The sequence below is a fragment of the Astyanax mexicanus genome, chromosome 22 (assembly GCF_023375975.1).
Source record: "Astyanax mexicanus isolate ESR-SI-001 chromosome 22, AstMex3_surface, whole genome shotgun sequence".
NCBI classification, from domain to species: Eukaryota; Metazoa; Chordata; class Actinopteri; order Characiformes; family Acestrorhamphidae; genus Astyanax; species Astyanax mexicanus.
The window spans coordinates 31928134-31942695 of NC_064429.1; the positions used below are offsets into that span (position 1 = coordinate 31928134).

At 37.2% G+C, this 14562-nt stretch overlaps 2 protein-coding genes across 4 annotated transcripts in view; one reads left to right on the plus strand and one right to left on the minus strand.

Annotated features, from left to right (window-relative positions):
* On the minus strand, positions 1 to 7835 carry spring1 (SREBF pathway regulator in golgi 1). 2 transcript variants are annotated; one of them, XM_022668425.2, is made up of 5 exons: positions 7698 to 7835; positions 3353 to 3570; positions 3107 to 3258; positions 1556 to 1669; positions 1 to 673 (listed from the first exon to the last, which is right to left on the minus strand). In XM_022668425.2, the coding sequence occupies exons 2-5, from the start codon at positions 3522 to 3524 to the stop codon at positions 590 to 592; spliced, it is 522 nt and encodes a 173-aa protein (XP_022524146.1). In that variant the 5' UTR covers positions 3525 to 3570; positions 7698 to 7835; the 3' UTR covers positions 1 to 589. The 2 variants fall into 2 exon arrangements, with proteins under 2 accessions (XP_022524146.1, XP_007259023.2); XM_007258961.4 differs by having other exon boundaries at positions 3353 to 3509; positions 7698 to 7830.
* Positions 7743 to 14562, plus strand: part of rnft2 (ring finger protein, transmembrane 2) — a 24128-nt gene continuing 17308 nt past the window's right edge. The window contains exons 1-4 of one of the 2 annotated variants that reach the window (XM_049470381.1): positions 7743 to 7823; positions 11388 to 11465; positions 11871 to 12244; positions 14093 to 14215. In XM_049470381.1, the coding sequence (XP_049326338.1) occupies positions 7789 to 7823; positions 11388 to 11465; positions 11871 to 12244; positions 14093 to 14215 (610 nt within the window). In that variant the 5' untranslated portion in view covers positions 7743 to 7788. Of the gene's footprint in view, positions 7824 to 9196; positions 9352 to 11387; positions 11466 to 11870; positions 12245 to 14092; positions 14216 to 14562 lie in introns of those variants that run through there. The other variant, XM_049470382.1, reaches the window with a different exon arrangement.

The window sequence follows — 14562 nt, forward strand, 5'->3', positions numbered from 1 at the left end:
AAAGTTTTGTATTTTCTTTTATTTTCTACTGGAATCAACATTTACTGCATTCATATGCACTACATTAGAATTACACTTTAATTTATGAGATTTTAATGAATGTATATGAATAAATGGTCTAATCTGAAACAATAACGCAGCTTGCAGCGTCACGCCCACTGGATGTAGACGATGCATCTGAAGTTTCTGCTCATTTTACCTGGAAAGGCGTGTCTTTAATAAAGCATGAAGTGGCCCTGAAAATACTTGCAGCACCACGTTATAAAATAAACAAACAAAAAAATGCGTATCTGAATGCAGTTCTGCCTAAAAAGCAACATAAATGATCATCACTGATGAGGTTAAGATGGTTCTATGCACTTATGAAGTGTACACAATTCCGTCCATCCTTCTTCCCCGCTGCCACGTTATGATTTTTATGATTTAGGTTCAGTTCATCGCCTATTTGGGACTTAAAAAGACCCAAACTGTCCAAAAAAACAACCTGAAGCGGGAGGTAGCATATCATCGTCTCTTCACACAGATCTACACTCCGTCGTTAGGCGAGCTGAAATGTGAACGTTTCTGATCGAGACGTGATTCAGAAGCTTCAGATGGGCAGGAGCTCCGGGGGGCTATCTCCATAACAGTACTTGGCCTGGGGGTTTCTGTAGGTGTTCTCATGCTGGACACTCTGGAGGGAGGGAAAAAAAACAGACAAAAATCATAAAATCAACTAATACATCAGGTAAATTTCACATGAGTTTAACTTAAAAGCTAACTAGTGCTTAATGTGGTTTAGCGAGTAATGCTAATGCTGCTCCAGCAGAACTAGCCGGGGTTAGCAGCAGGCTACAGGCCGATAATACTCACGTCTGAATAGGGAAAGAGCTAGCGCTTAGCACGGTTAGCAGCTAATGTTAATACGGCCCCATTAAGTGCACCTTATAGTGCGAAAAATATGGTAAGTAACCTATGGGCCTAAGATTGTATAACTGTCCGAAGTGTGTGAACCCATTATAATTTGATTCTTAAATTCAGGTAATTGATTAATTAAATGACTAATTGACTGACTAATAGATTGATTGAGAACTAAGAAGGCTGGAGTTCTAAATGGTTTTATACCATGACATACAGTGGTGTAAAAAAGAGCAGGGCAGCGCATGTGCTTCCCTTTGATGACAACTTATATGGAGATGCAGATTTCATTTTCCAGCAGGACTTATATAATACTCAACTTTTCTAAAACACTGATTTTTAGGTTTTCATTGGCTGTAAACCAAAATCATCAACAAGAAAATAAATAAACGCTTAAAATAGATCACTCTGTGTGTAAAACATCTATATAATATATGAGTTTCACATTTTGAACTGAATTCCTCAAATAAAGTACCTTTTCAATGATACCCTATTTTTTTTAGATGCACTAGTAAGTGAAAAGACTGGATATATCAAACAACGACGAATTTATTAGAAGTCAAATTGCAGTGTTTCCTCTAACATTTTTATTTTTTCATTTGAGTGCATTTTGGTTTTCTGTTAAATCCACTCAACACTCATCTGTTTTGATACTCACCTGTGAGGAGGTGCGGCATTTGGCTAGGCACAGCTCGAAGTGATCCTCCACTGCTGTGAAGAGATTCTGAAACCCCTCTGCTGCTCTGTTTAAAAAACGTTCCAGAAGAGGTTGCTGAAAGAGAGAAAACAAGAGAAGCAAAACTTTATAAAGGATTTCTTACATTTCGGTACATCAGATCCATGATGTAGGCTATTTGGATTAGCCAGCATGCTCTCTAGCTCTTTTGGTTTAGACCAAACAGGGTACATTTAAAAAGTTCACAGAGAGAGAAAAAAGGGGACAGTAGACTATATAGGTAGGGGTGGGCAATATTATATCGTATACAATATATCGTGACACAGAAATATCATGATATTAAAAATCCATATCGTGATAATAGGGATGGTTTGTCTTAAAAGTATTCCATTATTTACTGTGAAGCTTTAAGTGTATTTATTGTATAATTGTTTTAGTTTATAGTTTTTGTTTGCAGTTTATATGCATGAAAATATTTTTTAAATATTATTTGCTGCATTATATTATTTTATGCTATATTATTTATTTTGCCACATTATGATTATACTGTTATACTGTTATACTATATTCCTGAAATTAATGAATTATTTTTCTGTTTTCCTATATCGCCAAGTATATCGTTATTGCAAAAATACCCTGAAATATCGTGATATTATTTTAGGGCCATATCGCCAATCCCTATATATAGGGGTGCAAATCTCTCAGCAATTTGATTCGATTCAGATTTTTTGGGTCACGATGCAATTCAGAAACGATTTTCGATTCCAGAACAATTTTGTCCGATTCAAGTGGTTTATACATTTTGTTTTAATTATGTGACTGAGAAGATGAAACAATAATTAAAACAATCATTTTAGGTTCCTTACTGTATCAAAGTTTTTTGCAAAAATTCATATTTCATAAATCTTTAAAACACACATGTTGCAGTCTTTTTAGCATATTGCATCAGGGCTACATTTTAAAAACTTAACCTTAAATATTAAACACACAGAACCGTACATATTAAACAGTTGTAGCACTGTTTTATCATTAAAAAAAAGCTATGTGAAGGTAAAACATATCTTGGGTCCTGCATATTAACCATGAACTTAAACCCTCTCGCCTTCGACTGATCTGTATGGTGGTAAATCCTTTGTGGTACAGCAGGCGATTAGTGGGGAATTTTCACAGACTGAAGTTTAAACACTGGCTTTTCTCCTGCTCCATGCAAGAGGACTCCATTTAGATAAACGGTGCGAGCTAACTAACTAGCCTGCAGTAGAGTGGCTTAGATGGCCTTCTTCTACGGTGGCCAAGTGGACCCATAATGCGAAATGCAGTACTGTCAGGGCTAAGAGTAAAAAAAATAATAATAATAAAATAATAAAAAACTAAACGCATTTTTAAATCGATTTTGGGGCATTCTGAATCGATTCAGAATCACTAGGACTAGGAATCCTGATTCTTTAAAGAATCTATTTTTTTTCAGCACCCCTGGTAGACTATCTGAGAAAACGAATGCAATGAATGTAATGAATGTGATGGTGTTGGCACCTTGTCAGGCTGAAGGCAGCAGGAGACGCAGTACTCGTACACACTGCAGCAGCCGTTGGGCAGGCAGCTCTTACAGATGTACTGCCTGGAGCTCGGAGAATTCACATTACAGCAACCGTTCACCAGCAGATCCTTCCTCTCACACACATAACCTGAGAGACAACAGCAAACAACAGGCTCAACTTTACACACAGTGCATCACTCTCACAACAATCCGACTGAAGAGACAGGTCTTACGACGCTCACCGAGCTCGTCTGTGAGGAGCGCCTTCCCCTGTATGGAGTTTCTGCACTGCGTGATCTGCCTGCTGCTGTTGCCCAGGTTAAACTTCACTCTCCAGGGAATGTGGTGGTCGGATTCCCTCGCCTGCAGGAGCGTCCGGTCGTGTACGGGGCGCTCCTCCTGCACACAATACATCAGGTGTTCAGTGAGGGATCTACGTCTTCAAACCTGTAGATTAGGCCTGTCATGATGACAAAATTTCCAGAAATGATTGCGATAAACGATAATATTGTCAATTTTTTAAAGCACCACTACAGAAAATGCATTTTCCTGCTTCTGGTTCTCCAAAGGAGCTTTCAGACAGTATGTGCCACAGTAATAAAATACTAGCATAATAACACTATTATACCATTTTACAGTGAAACTAACTTTTCATTATTAAGAGCAGACATTGGGCTTCCAATCTAAAATTGACGTTGGCAAAAATGATCACAATTGAAAAATATATTGTACGATAAGTCAATAATTAATTATCGGGACAGGCCTACTTAACATAGTTTCTCTGGTCCGCATTTAGTCAACGTTAATGTTTATATGGAGCATTTCCCCCTTGGTTTGGTTTGTTTTCACACAGGCACAAACCTAAACGTACCACAAACGCGAATTAAAACAACCACGCAAGCATGTTGTCTCCTCTGATTGGTCGGAGCCATCTGGGGCGGAGCAAGAAAGTAAATACAGTAAAAAGGTCCTGTATTCCAGACAAGCACATATAGTTGCGCAGTGTGCAGTTTTTAAATAGGAATTGCAACAATTGAAAACAAATTTGAGCTGCGCAGGTGTGAGTAGTGAGTTCTGTACATACTGTACTGAGTGTGTAAACAGCTTTTGTAAACGCAAATATGGAAATTATGATATCATATTTTTAATAAACAAGGCATATTTCGCCCTAAATGTTTATTGTCTAAAAGAAAGTACAGCTAACTAGGCTAGATAACTGAAAAGCAGAGATTCTAAGCTTTAAAATGGCATACTGGGTGTCTATATTGAGCCTATAATTATTCATAAACACAGCCAGATATTAATTATGACATATTTCTGGCAGTCCAGGGCACGTTAAGAGAAGAACAATGACTTTTGGTGCGCAAGTTAAAGTAAGATAAATGTAAGTTAGGTAAGTTAAATAGGGATTATCTCCACTTTTATCAAAAAGACATGCTCCCGAGAGAGGGTGCTTTCTTATGGCGGGGTGCAGAATTCGGCACCGTAAGTGATGATGTATGTGTGCTCGGGCACGGATTGTTTAAACGTAGTGTGAGTGCAGGCCAGCGGGGGAATGTGGAGGGGGCAGAACCGTGCTCCAGCACGATTCAACCAAGCCATGCTAAGTGTGAGTACACCCTAAATCTTAAAACAAATTTTAGCCTTAACCTTAGCTAGCCAAAACCAATATTAAAGCAGCTTGACATTATCAGAAATGGGGCTGAGAGATAAACTTAGCACACACATTATGTGTTTAGGAGGTGTTAAACATTTTTGTTCTGTTTGCTTTCTCCAATCATTCAGTCGCTGGGTTTACCCACAGTGCGGACCTGCTGACGAAAGGTAACACTAAGCAGCTACAGGAGAAAAGATAAAAAAGCTTTCTGAACTTCACTGGAAGTCAATGTAGAAATATTTTGGAGAAAGTCATTTTGTGAAGCAAAACATCAATCAGCTCACTCATTCTGAAAGTTCACACCTCGTAAACAGCAGCTTTCACACTGTGTCAAGTTGTGAAAAATGCTAGGCATAAAAGAATCTGCCTGGTAGCAAAACATTGAAGGATTTGTCATTTCCAAAGTGGTCTCAACCGACAACACTTTTACTTAGGGCTGATTCATATGGAAATAACATTTTAGAACATATTTACACATATACATTATCCCAACACATGGTATTTAGACACACAAGCAAAATTAATTTAATGTCTAAATACGTCTGAGCACAATAAATTTAATTTAAAAAAATGTTGCACTCTATACAATTCAACAGGACTAAACGCACTATTTGTAATGAACAGTGGTGGTTGTAGACATGGACAAAATTTACCAGTAAATAAGAATATTGCTGTATTGTGGCCAAATGTTAGCACTCTATTTTCTGATATCTGTAGAAAATCAAATTTTGACAGTAATCTGATCAACATGTCTCCATGCACTCAATTTTATTCCATAACGGCAGAAAAACAGATTTTGATAGTGATCTAAATGTTAGCTCTCAATTGTCTGATAACTGCAAAAATTTTGAGATTTTGAAATGTCAACACGCATTCAATTGTCGGATAACTGCAGAAAATCTGATTTTGTTAGTGACCCAATCAAAGCACTCAAATATCTGATAACTGTAGATAATCAGATTTTCATAGTGATCCAATCAATGCATTTCCTTGCACTCTGTTATTCAATAACTGCAGAAAATCAGATTTTGACAGTGATTGGATTAATCAACAGGTCAATAAGCCCAAATACCAGGGTTTGTTATGGGGTGATTTTCTTAGTAATCCAATCAACATGTCGACATGCACTCAATTTTATTCAATAACTGCAGAAAAACAGATTTGGTTATTGATCCAAATGTTAGCTCTCTTGTCTGATATCCGCAGAAAATCAGATTTTTACATTTTTGACAGTAACTAAATCCAAATATCTAATACCGAAGAAAATCTGATTATGACAAAAATTTGATCAACATGTCGACATGAACCTTAATTATATCTGATAATAGCAAAAAATATGATTTTGAAATTAACCAAATCCAAATATCTGATAACTTTAGAAAATCTGATTTATAAAAATCTGATCAACATGTCGACATGAACCTTAAATATCTGATAACTGCAAAAAAAAAAATCTGATTTTGACAGTAATGTGATCATGTCGACATGCACTTAATTGTCTAATAACGTAATTGTCTAATAATAACAAAAAATCAGATGTTGACAGTAATCTGATCAACATGTCGACATGAACCTTATAAGTAAATATATCTGATAACTGCAGAAAATCTGATTTTGATAAAAATCTTATCAACATTTCTACAAGCCCTGAAATATCTGATAACTGCAGAAAATCTGACTTTGATAAAAATCTTATCAACATTTCTACAAGCTCTTAAATATTGGACAACTGCAGAACATCTGATTTTGACAGTAATCTGATCAACATATCGACACAAACCTTAAATATCTGATGACTGCAGAAAATCTGATTTTGACAGTAGTCTGATCATGTCGACATGCACTTACTTGTCTGATGACTGCAAAAAATGAGATGTTGACAGTAATCTGATCAACATGTTGACATGATCCTTAAATATCTGATAACTGCAGAAAATCTTATTTTGACAGTAGTCTGATGAACCTGTCGACAAGCCCTGAAATATCTGATAACTGCAGAAAATCTGATTTTGATAAAAATCTTATCAACATTTCTACAAGCTCTTAAATATTGGACAACTGCAGAACATCTGATTTTGACAGTTATCTGATCAACATATCGACACAAACCTTAAATATCTGATAACTGCAGAAAATCTGATGTTGACAGTAATGTGATATTGTCGACATGCACTTAACTGTCTGATAACTGCAAAAAAAAGATGTTGACAGTAATCTGATCAACATGTTGACATGAACCTTAAATATCTGATAACTGTAGAAAATCTTATTTTGACAGTAGTCTGATGAACCTGTGGACAAGCCCTGAAATATCTGATAACTGCAGAAAATCTGATTTTGATAAAAAATCTTATCAACATTTCTACAAGCTCTTAAATATTGGACAACTGCAGAACATCTGATTTTGACAGTAATCTGATCAACATATCGACACAAACCTTAAATATCTGATAACTGCAAAAAAAATCTGATTTTGACAGTAATGTGATCATATCGACATGCACTTAACTGTCTGATAACTGCAAAAAAAAACAAAAAACAGATGTTGACAGTATCAGATTACAACATGTCGACATGAACCTTAAATATCTGATAACTGCAGAAAATCTTATTTTAAAAGTGGTCTGATCAACACGACAACAAGCCCTTAAATATCCGATAACTGCAGAAAATCTGATTAATACGTTGACAGGCCCTTAAATATCTGATAACTGCAGAAAATGCATTTTCATCAGTGATTCAATTAACGAATTTACATGTAAACATCTTGAAGGAAGCTTTTCTTTGTACAGTAGAGACAGTTACTCCAACAAAAGCAGTATAGACTCTCTTTAATACCCCAGATTTCAGGAGACGCACTGAATAGTACAGTCAGTAACACAGTCTGTGTGTATGGTGGTGTTTTGTGTGAGTTTACTTCAGTTCTTCACCTGTTTGAAGGTGCTTGTGAGAAAGTAAAGGAGGGACAAGCCGAGGACGACCCCCAGGACCCAGCGTCTGCGCAGCAGCCTGCGGACCACCATGGAGGCTTTCTTCTGGATGTGCACCAGGTCCAGGTACTTCAGGGCGAGCTAGAGCTACCAGCGCAGCCGAGCTAGCTGTTAATCTAGCACAGCATGACTGACTGAATATCTATATTAGCTTCTATAGGAGCTTCACGAGACTAACAATAGACTAACAAAGCAACTGCGCTCAGTTTACTAGATATCGGTTAGCGGTAGACTGTAGCAGCTAAATTTCACGAATTTAACCCATTTTAGGCTAAAATAATGAATATAAACACAAATACTAGGAACCTATCAACTTAATTCATAGATTACCCATATTTCTCATCGAGTTTACGCCCCTAAATTCGAGTTTAAAGCCGTTTTTGCTCCGTAGAAACCATCAAAACAAGCGGAAGGTTAAATTAGCCGCATAGCATCTAACTAGCTAGCTAAGCTAAATCACCAGTTAGCTAGCTAGCATCTCCTCGTTCGAGACGCTAAAAAAGCGAATAAATCAGTGAATAATCAATGAATAAGCGGACACTGCGCTGAATATATATGTTAATCTGTATAACTTATTTTCGGTGGTGTATATAAAAGATATGAGTAAGAAAATAGAGGGGAAAAACAGGCTTCAGAATCTGACAGCAGCGTCTGAGCTAGCCCAGCTAACCAAGCGATGCCCGACTTGCAACTGAATCGCTTTATTTGAACCGGTTCTTTTTTTTCAGGAGGCAGTTCTAACCGATTCACAGGTGTGACGGAATCGACTCAAATAAAAAAAATATATATATTTTTAAATATATTTTTCCTTTTATATATATATATTTTCGTAGTTTTTATATTATTATTGTTATTATTGTTATTACTATTATTATTATTATTATTATTATTATTATTATTATTATTATTAATAATAATAATAATACTAATAAATATATACTGTAAACGTATGATAGATGTATATTGTTTTTTATTTATTGTATGTTAATTGTGTATTTTACTTATTCTACTCTTCTATTCCATTCTATGTAAATATTGTTGAATAGTAGTGGGAACTAGTGGGAAATCTATCTATCTATCTATCTATCTATCTATCTATCTATCTATCTATCTGTCTGTCTGTCTGTCTGTCTGTCTGTCTGTCTGTCTGTCTGTCTGTCGGTATATCTATCTTTCTGCCTCTTTCTGTATGACTATCTATCTATCTATCTATCTATCTATCTATCTATCTATCTATCTATCTATCTATCTATCTATCTATCTATCTATCTATCTATCTATCTATCTATCTATCTATCTATCACTTTCTGTATGACTATCTATCTGTCTGTCTCGCACAGTGTGAAATAATCGGTTCGTTGAATGAATCGAACTGTGAATTGATGAACCGAATCTGATTCAGTAACAGAAGGGAGAAGTGTTATACAGAGGGCGGGCGCTGATTGGCTGGCGGGGATCACGCCCCCGGATGCGGCCCGCTTGCTGTGTACAGGGTTAGCTAGCGGTGTTAGCTGAGCGGCTAAAGCGGAGTGAGAGCGGGGCGCTGGGGCTGTTAAAGAGCCGCAGGAGGAGGAGGAAGAGGAGGAGGATGGTGGTGAGATGGTCTAATATCTCTTAGGATTGTTAATTAGCTAACTGAGGTGTTTTCTGGTTAATTGAGTAAATGGTTGTAATGTTATGGCAGTTACCCTGCTGCTGCTGCTGTAAACAGTGCTGTAAGGCTGATCCTCAGTGCAGTACTGACAGGCCCTTTGTTACCAGTAATCACATTAAATCAACATTAAACTGCTTATTTTTAACATAACTATTAATACAAACACGAGGCCATCTGTGCAGTTTAAGCTACATATGGTTTATAAATACAGGGGTTGGGCCAAGGATTTCTGTGTGTTTTTAAAGAAAGAACCAATAAAAATCACTAAAGTATTGATTATTTAAAGAGCTAGAGCTGTTGTTATGGAGAGAATTCTTCCCGAATTAAAAAAACACTACACTACAGTAAAAATGCAAAACCAATATTACATTACATTTTACTGCGAGACGATGGAGGTGAGGACCAGTTGTAGCTTAAATTTTTATTATTATTAGCTTAAGTAATGTGTGAGTCACATTATAGATTAATTATGTCTAATATGAATACTCATGTTCGAAGTAATAGTTGCAAAAATATGTCAATGGTTCCCATAAACACTCCAAGCTCAAAAATCATATGTTTTTATGAGCCTTTTGGATGGCTCCCTTGTTGTGACATCACAGTAAACCAGGAAACCTGCATAGACTCACCATAGCACCACCCCTCACCCGTCAACCCCCACCAGAGCCCCACCCACTAGATCAGTTGAAGAAACATAATTTCTGTAATTTTGCTTGAGAACCTCAGACATTACATAGCAGGATTAGCCAGAAGACTTTGTCTGAGGCAGGGATCTGTACCTGCTGTCTGTGTTTTGTGCTTATATCGCAGTTCAGCATGAACTAGGTTGATTGTGTTTTGCAATTTAGCACAAGCTAACACTAACGCGTGGTAAACGCTCAGCGTAAAGATTGGGGCGTGGCCAGAAACAGCTTATTTGCATAAAAGTGCCAGAGCATTGAAGTATTGATTATTTAAAGAGCTAGAGCTGTTTTTATGGAGAGAAATCTTCCCGAATTAAAAAAAACACTACACTACAGTAAAAATGCAAAACCAATATTACATTACATTTTACTGCACTTGATCTCTTTATAGAAAAACAAGAATACACAAGAATTCAGAATATCAGAATTGTATCAGAACTTCCTTCAAATGCAATCAACTGCATTGTATTCCACGGTGGGGTGCTGCAAACGTTCAAAAGCAAATCACAGTGCACAGGATTACATTTCGTCTAGGAGCACTGTGGTGTTCATGCCAAAATGAAATGTAATCACTGTCCAATCAGAACCGACTATTGAAATTGGGGCAAGGCTGAGAGGGTTTGAAAACCTAAGCCAAATCAAGTCAGCCCAATAGAAAAAGAAAAATAAGATAACCTACAGTGTATGGCTAACTGAGAATCCCTGCAGTAATCTTAGGCCCTGCTGTTTTTATGTGACAGTAATAGTTTCCTCCCTGCACATCTCGCATGCAAATAAATATTCTTTGTCTCTTCTCAATGTTATTTAATTATTATAAAACTATTATAAAATATTACTCAGTAAATATGCCGTTTTATGATGCCGTGAACCATTGTGGTCTGCAAACAAACACAGGTAGAAAACTCATCAAATCAATTTAATGCCACTATGTCAACATTTATTTCTTTCATACAGCATGAGTGGTTACTCCATAAAATCTAAAAAAAAACATATGAAATCACATAACAAATAAAATGTTCCAGTACAGTATGTAAAGTGCAGTGGTGAGAACAAAAAGATACTCCAGTAAAGTACAGATACAGCATTTTAGTACTGTACTGTTTAGTACAGTAGTGAAGTAGTTCTACTTTGTTACTACACATCTCTGCTTAGGTGGTGCTAGATATAAAATACCAGTGGCTTACCTAACAATACCTGTTAAAAGCATTGTTATCATATATGACATTTGGGGAGTATGGATTGCAAAATTTTAATGTATATTTAACCATCAAAGTTTGTCTTTTTTCCCCACAGATTTCCATCTTCTGGTGAAAAAGTGGGCGCCATGCAGAGACGCCACAGCAGTAACACGGATGGCATGCCACCTGAAAGGTTGGACTTTCCTTAAAATTACACATAATAACCCAAAACATAAAAGTTCAGTCAAAAGTTTGTACGCACCTTCTCATTTTCTTTTCATTTTCTTTCTTAATTTAATGTATTTTCCACCTTAAAGACATAAAAACAATTGAAAACAACTGTGGTAACAAGGTGATCATCTAAGATCCTGACTTTACTTATGGTTTTATGGCTAAATTCAATCAGATCCTCAAGGCAGCGCTCCAACATCTTATAGAAAACCTTCTTAACTGGATAGTAGAGGCAGTTACTTTAACAAAAGCAGCATTAAAAAAATAATTTTTAGGGAAACAATTAAGTGCAGGTATCCCATAATTTTTGTCCAGCTGTGTTTCGCTGATTTTGAATGAAATGCTCCTCTTTTTCACGAATCTGCAGAAACAGGAGTCAAACCCTCGGTTCGGAGAGCAGTCTGGATGAAGGCGGGGTCTTTGATTGCCTGAAGCCGGACCCGCCCACCTCCCCCCAGCAGCTCTTCTCCGGATTGGTGGGGGTCTCTGCCGGCACCGTAACCTCGGCCCCCTTCCAGGCTGCTGGACTCGTCCTGGGGTCTCCTCCAGAGGTCTTCATCCAGATGACCGCCTCGTCCAGGGAGGAAGTTCCTCACCGGGCAGAGAATACGCCCTACCTGCCCCGCCCACCCCACCACCATCACCACCACCATCACCATTTCCACCAGTCTGGACAGCACCGCTCCTCCCTGCTCCATTCTGCCTCTTCGTCTGAGAGACACGGCAGTAGAGACGATGGAGGTGAGGACCAGTTGTAGCTTAAATTTTTATTATTATTAGCTTAAGTAATGTGTGAGTCACATTATAGATTAATTATGTCTAATATGAATACTCATGTTCGAAGTAATAGTTGCAAAAATATGTCAATGGTTCCTATAAACACTCCAAGATCAAAAATCATATGTTTTTATGAGCCTTTTGGATGGCTCCCTTGTTGTGACATCACAGTAAACCAGGAAACCTGCATAGACTCACCCTAGCACCACCCCTCACCCGTCAACCCCCACCAGAGCCCCACCCACTAGATCAGTTGAAGAAACATAATTTCTGTAATTTTGCTTGAGAACCTCAGACATTACATAGCAGGATTAGCCAGAAGACTTTGTCTGAGGGAGGGATCTGTACCTGCTGTCTGTGTTTTGTGCTTATATCGCAGTTCAGCATGAACTAGGTTGATTGTGTTTTGCAATTTAGCACAAGCTAACACAAACGCGTGGTAAACGCTCAGCGTAAAGATTGGGGCGTGGCCAGAAACAGCTTATTTGCATAAAAGTGCCAGAGCCCTTAAACGGCTTATTCTGAAAGGGACTGAAACTGGTAAGAATCTGGTGAGATCTTTATTAATCTTTATATTATGTCAGAGTGATTTTGTGTAAAGAACTTCATGTACAGAATTTATATAAACCAAAGGCTTATTGTAATTAGTGTATAAAGAGGTAGAATATGTCCCCTATCTTCCAGTTGTAGAGGTTCCCAATGATGTCCTGTGATAAAATTCATCTAATAATGCAGCTCCAGTCTACTCACACAGTTACTGCAGATTGTGTAGTAGGGGTGGAATAAAGTTGTTAACGCGTGCAATAGCAGAATCCCACACGTTTTTCAAATGCGTTTTTTATTCTTGGCAATGCAGCTGATTATGGCTTAGTATAGTATATAGAATATTGTCTTCAAGGCAAGCTCTTGAGAGAGCAACAATATGTGAATGAGCATTGTCCTGCTGGAATAGTGCAACAGGGTGCATTTAAAAAAAAAAAAAAAAAAAAAAAAAAAGGTTGAACCACTGCACCTCATTACCGTAACTGTGGGCTCATACAGTGCCTGTAATGATTGCACTGATTGCTTGGTCGTCTCCACCAAGACCAAAGGCGGACTCTCCACTGTGGATGACCCCCAGCCATTTTAAGTCAGTGTATGACTCTATGACTTGCATGAATACCCACCAAGTTTAATTTCTGTTGATTGACACCTTTTGGGTACAGCTTTTCATTTTATAGTGAGTGTATCTTGTATTAAATTAATGTTGATGATAATTAGGGCTGCAATGATTAGATAGATAGATAGATAGATAGATAGATAGATAGATAGATAGATAGATAGATAGATAGATAGATAGATAGATAGATAGATAGATAGATAGATAGATAGATAGATAGATAGATAGATAGATAGATAGATAGATAGATAGATAGATAGATAGATAGATAGATACTTTATTTATCCCGAAGGAATCGGCAATGTTGATTAAATGTATTTTCGACTAATCGTTAATTTGCAACAGTACAGCACTACACAAAGTGCCGGGGACAGAAGTGCTATGGAAGATGGGTAATGGGCTCATTCACTCATTTATTCACTAAATATCAGTACTTTCCATGTTTTAACAACATCTCGACATTTAAATGCCTTTAAAATCCCATGTTCAGCTGTTTCTGGCATTTTTAGAGATGGTGGACAAAAATAATCGTTGATTACTTGACTAAAATATAATCTATATAATCGTAAAATATAATCTGTGGATCTTTAAATAATCATTAGTTGCAGCCCTAGTGATAATATGCACTTATATATGTTATTCCCTACCATCAGGTGATGAGGCGTCGGCCCCTGCTCCTGCTCTCTCTGAACTCAAAGCCGTGGTCACATGGCTGCAGAGAGGACTGCCCTTTATCCTCATCCTCCTCGCTAAAGTCTGCTTCCAGCACAAGCTAGGTGAGAAGAACTGGGCCTGATTGGCATATTCCCTGATTTCTTGTGTATCAATCATAATAATATTGAAAATAAAGCCTATAATGAGCAAGTTAGCATCAACTTTCTAAGACACAATTTTTCTCATTCAATGTGTTTTCTTTCTTTTATGATTTTTTTCCTTGTAAACTTAATATTGAAGACTATATTAAAGCTAAAAAGTGTTAAAGAAACCAGAATATGTTTTATATACTTTAGATTCCTCTAAGTAGTGCATTTTTATTAGAGGACAGATCTGCAGACTCTTGGTGAGATTTTAATCTCAGTGTCTTCATGAGGGAGAGTCACCTGGAATAGTTTTCTCAGCGTTT

Coding starts and splice junctions, on each gene's coding strand:
- spring1 (XM_007258961.4), bottom strand. CDS start 7,790: ATGGTGGTCCGCAGGCTGCTGCGCAGACGCTGGGTCCTGGGGGTCGTC. Junction 3,259..3,352: donor GCTCCTCACAGACGAGCTCG/GTGAGCGTCGTA, acceptor GTTGTCTCTCAG/GTTATGTGTGTGAGAGGAAG. Junction 1,670..3,106: donor GCTGCCTTCAGCCTGACAAG/GTGCCAACACCA, acceptor TCTCTCTTTCAG/CAACCTCTTCTGGAACGTTT.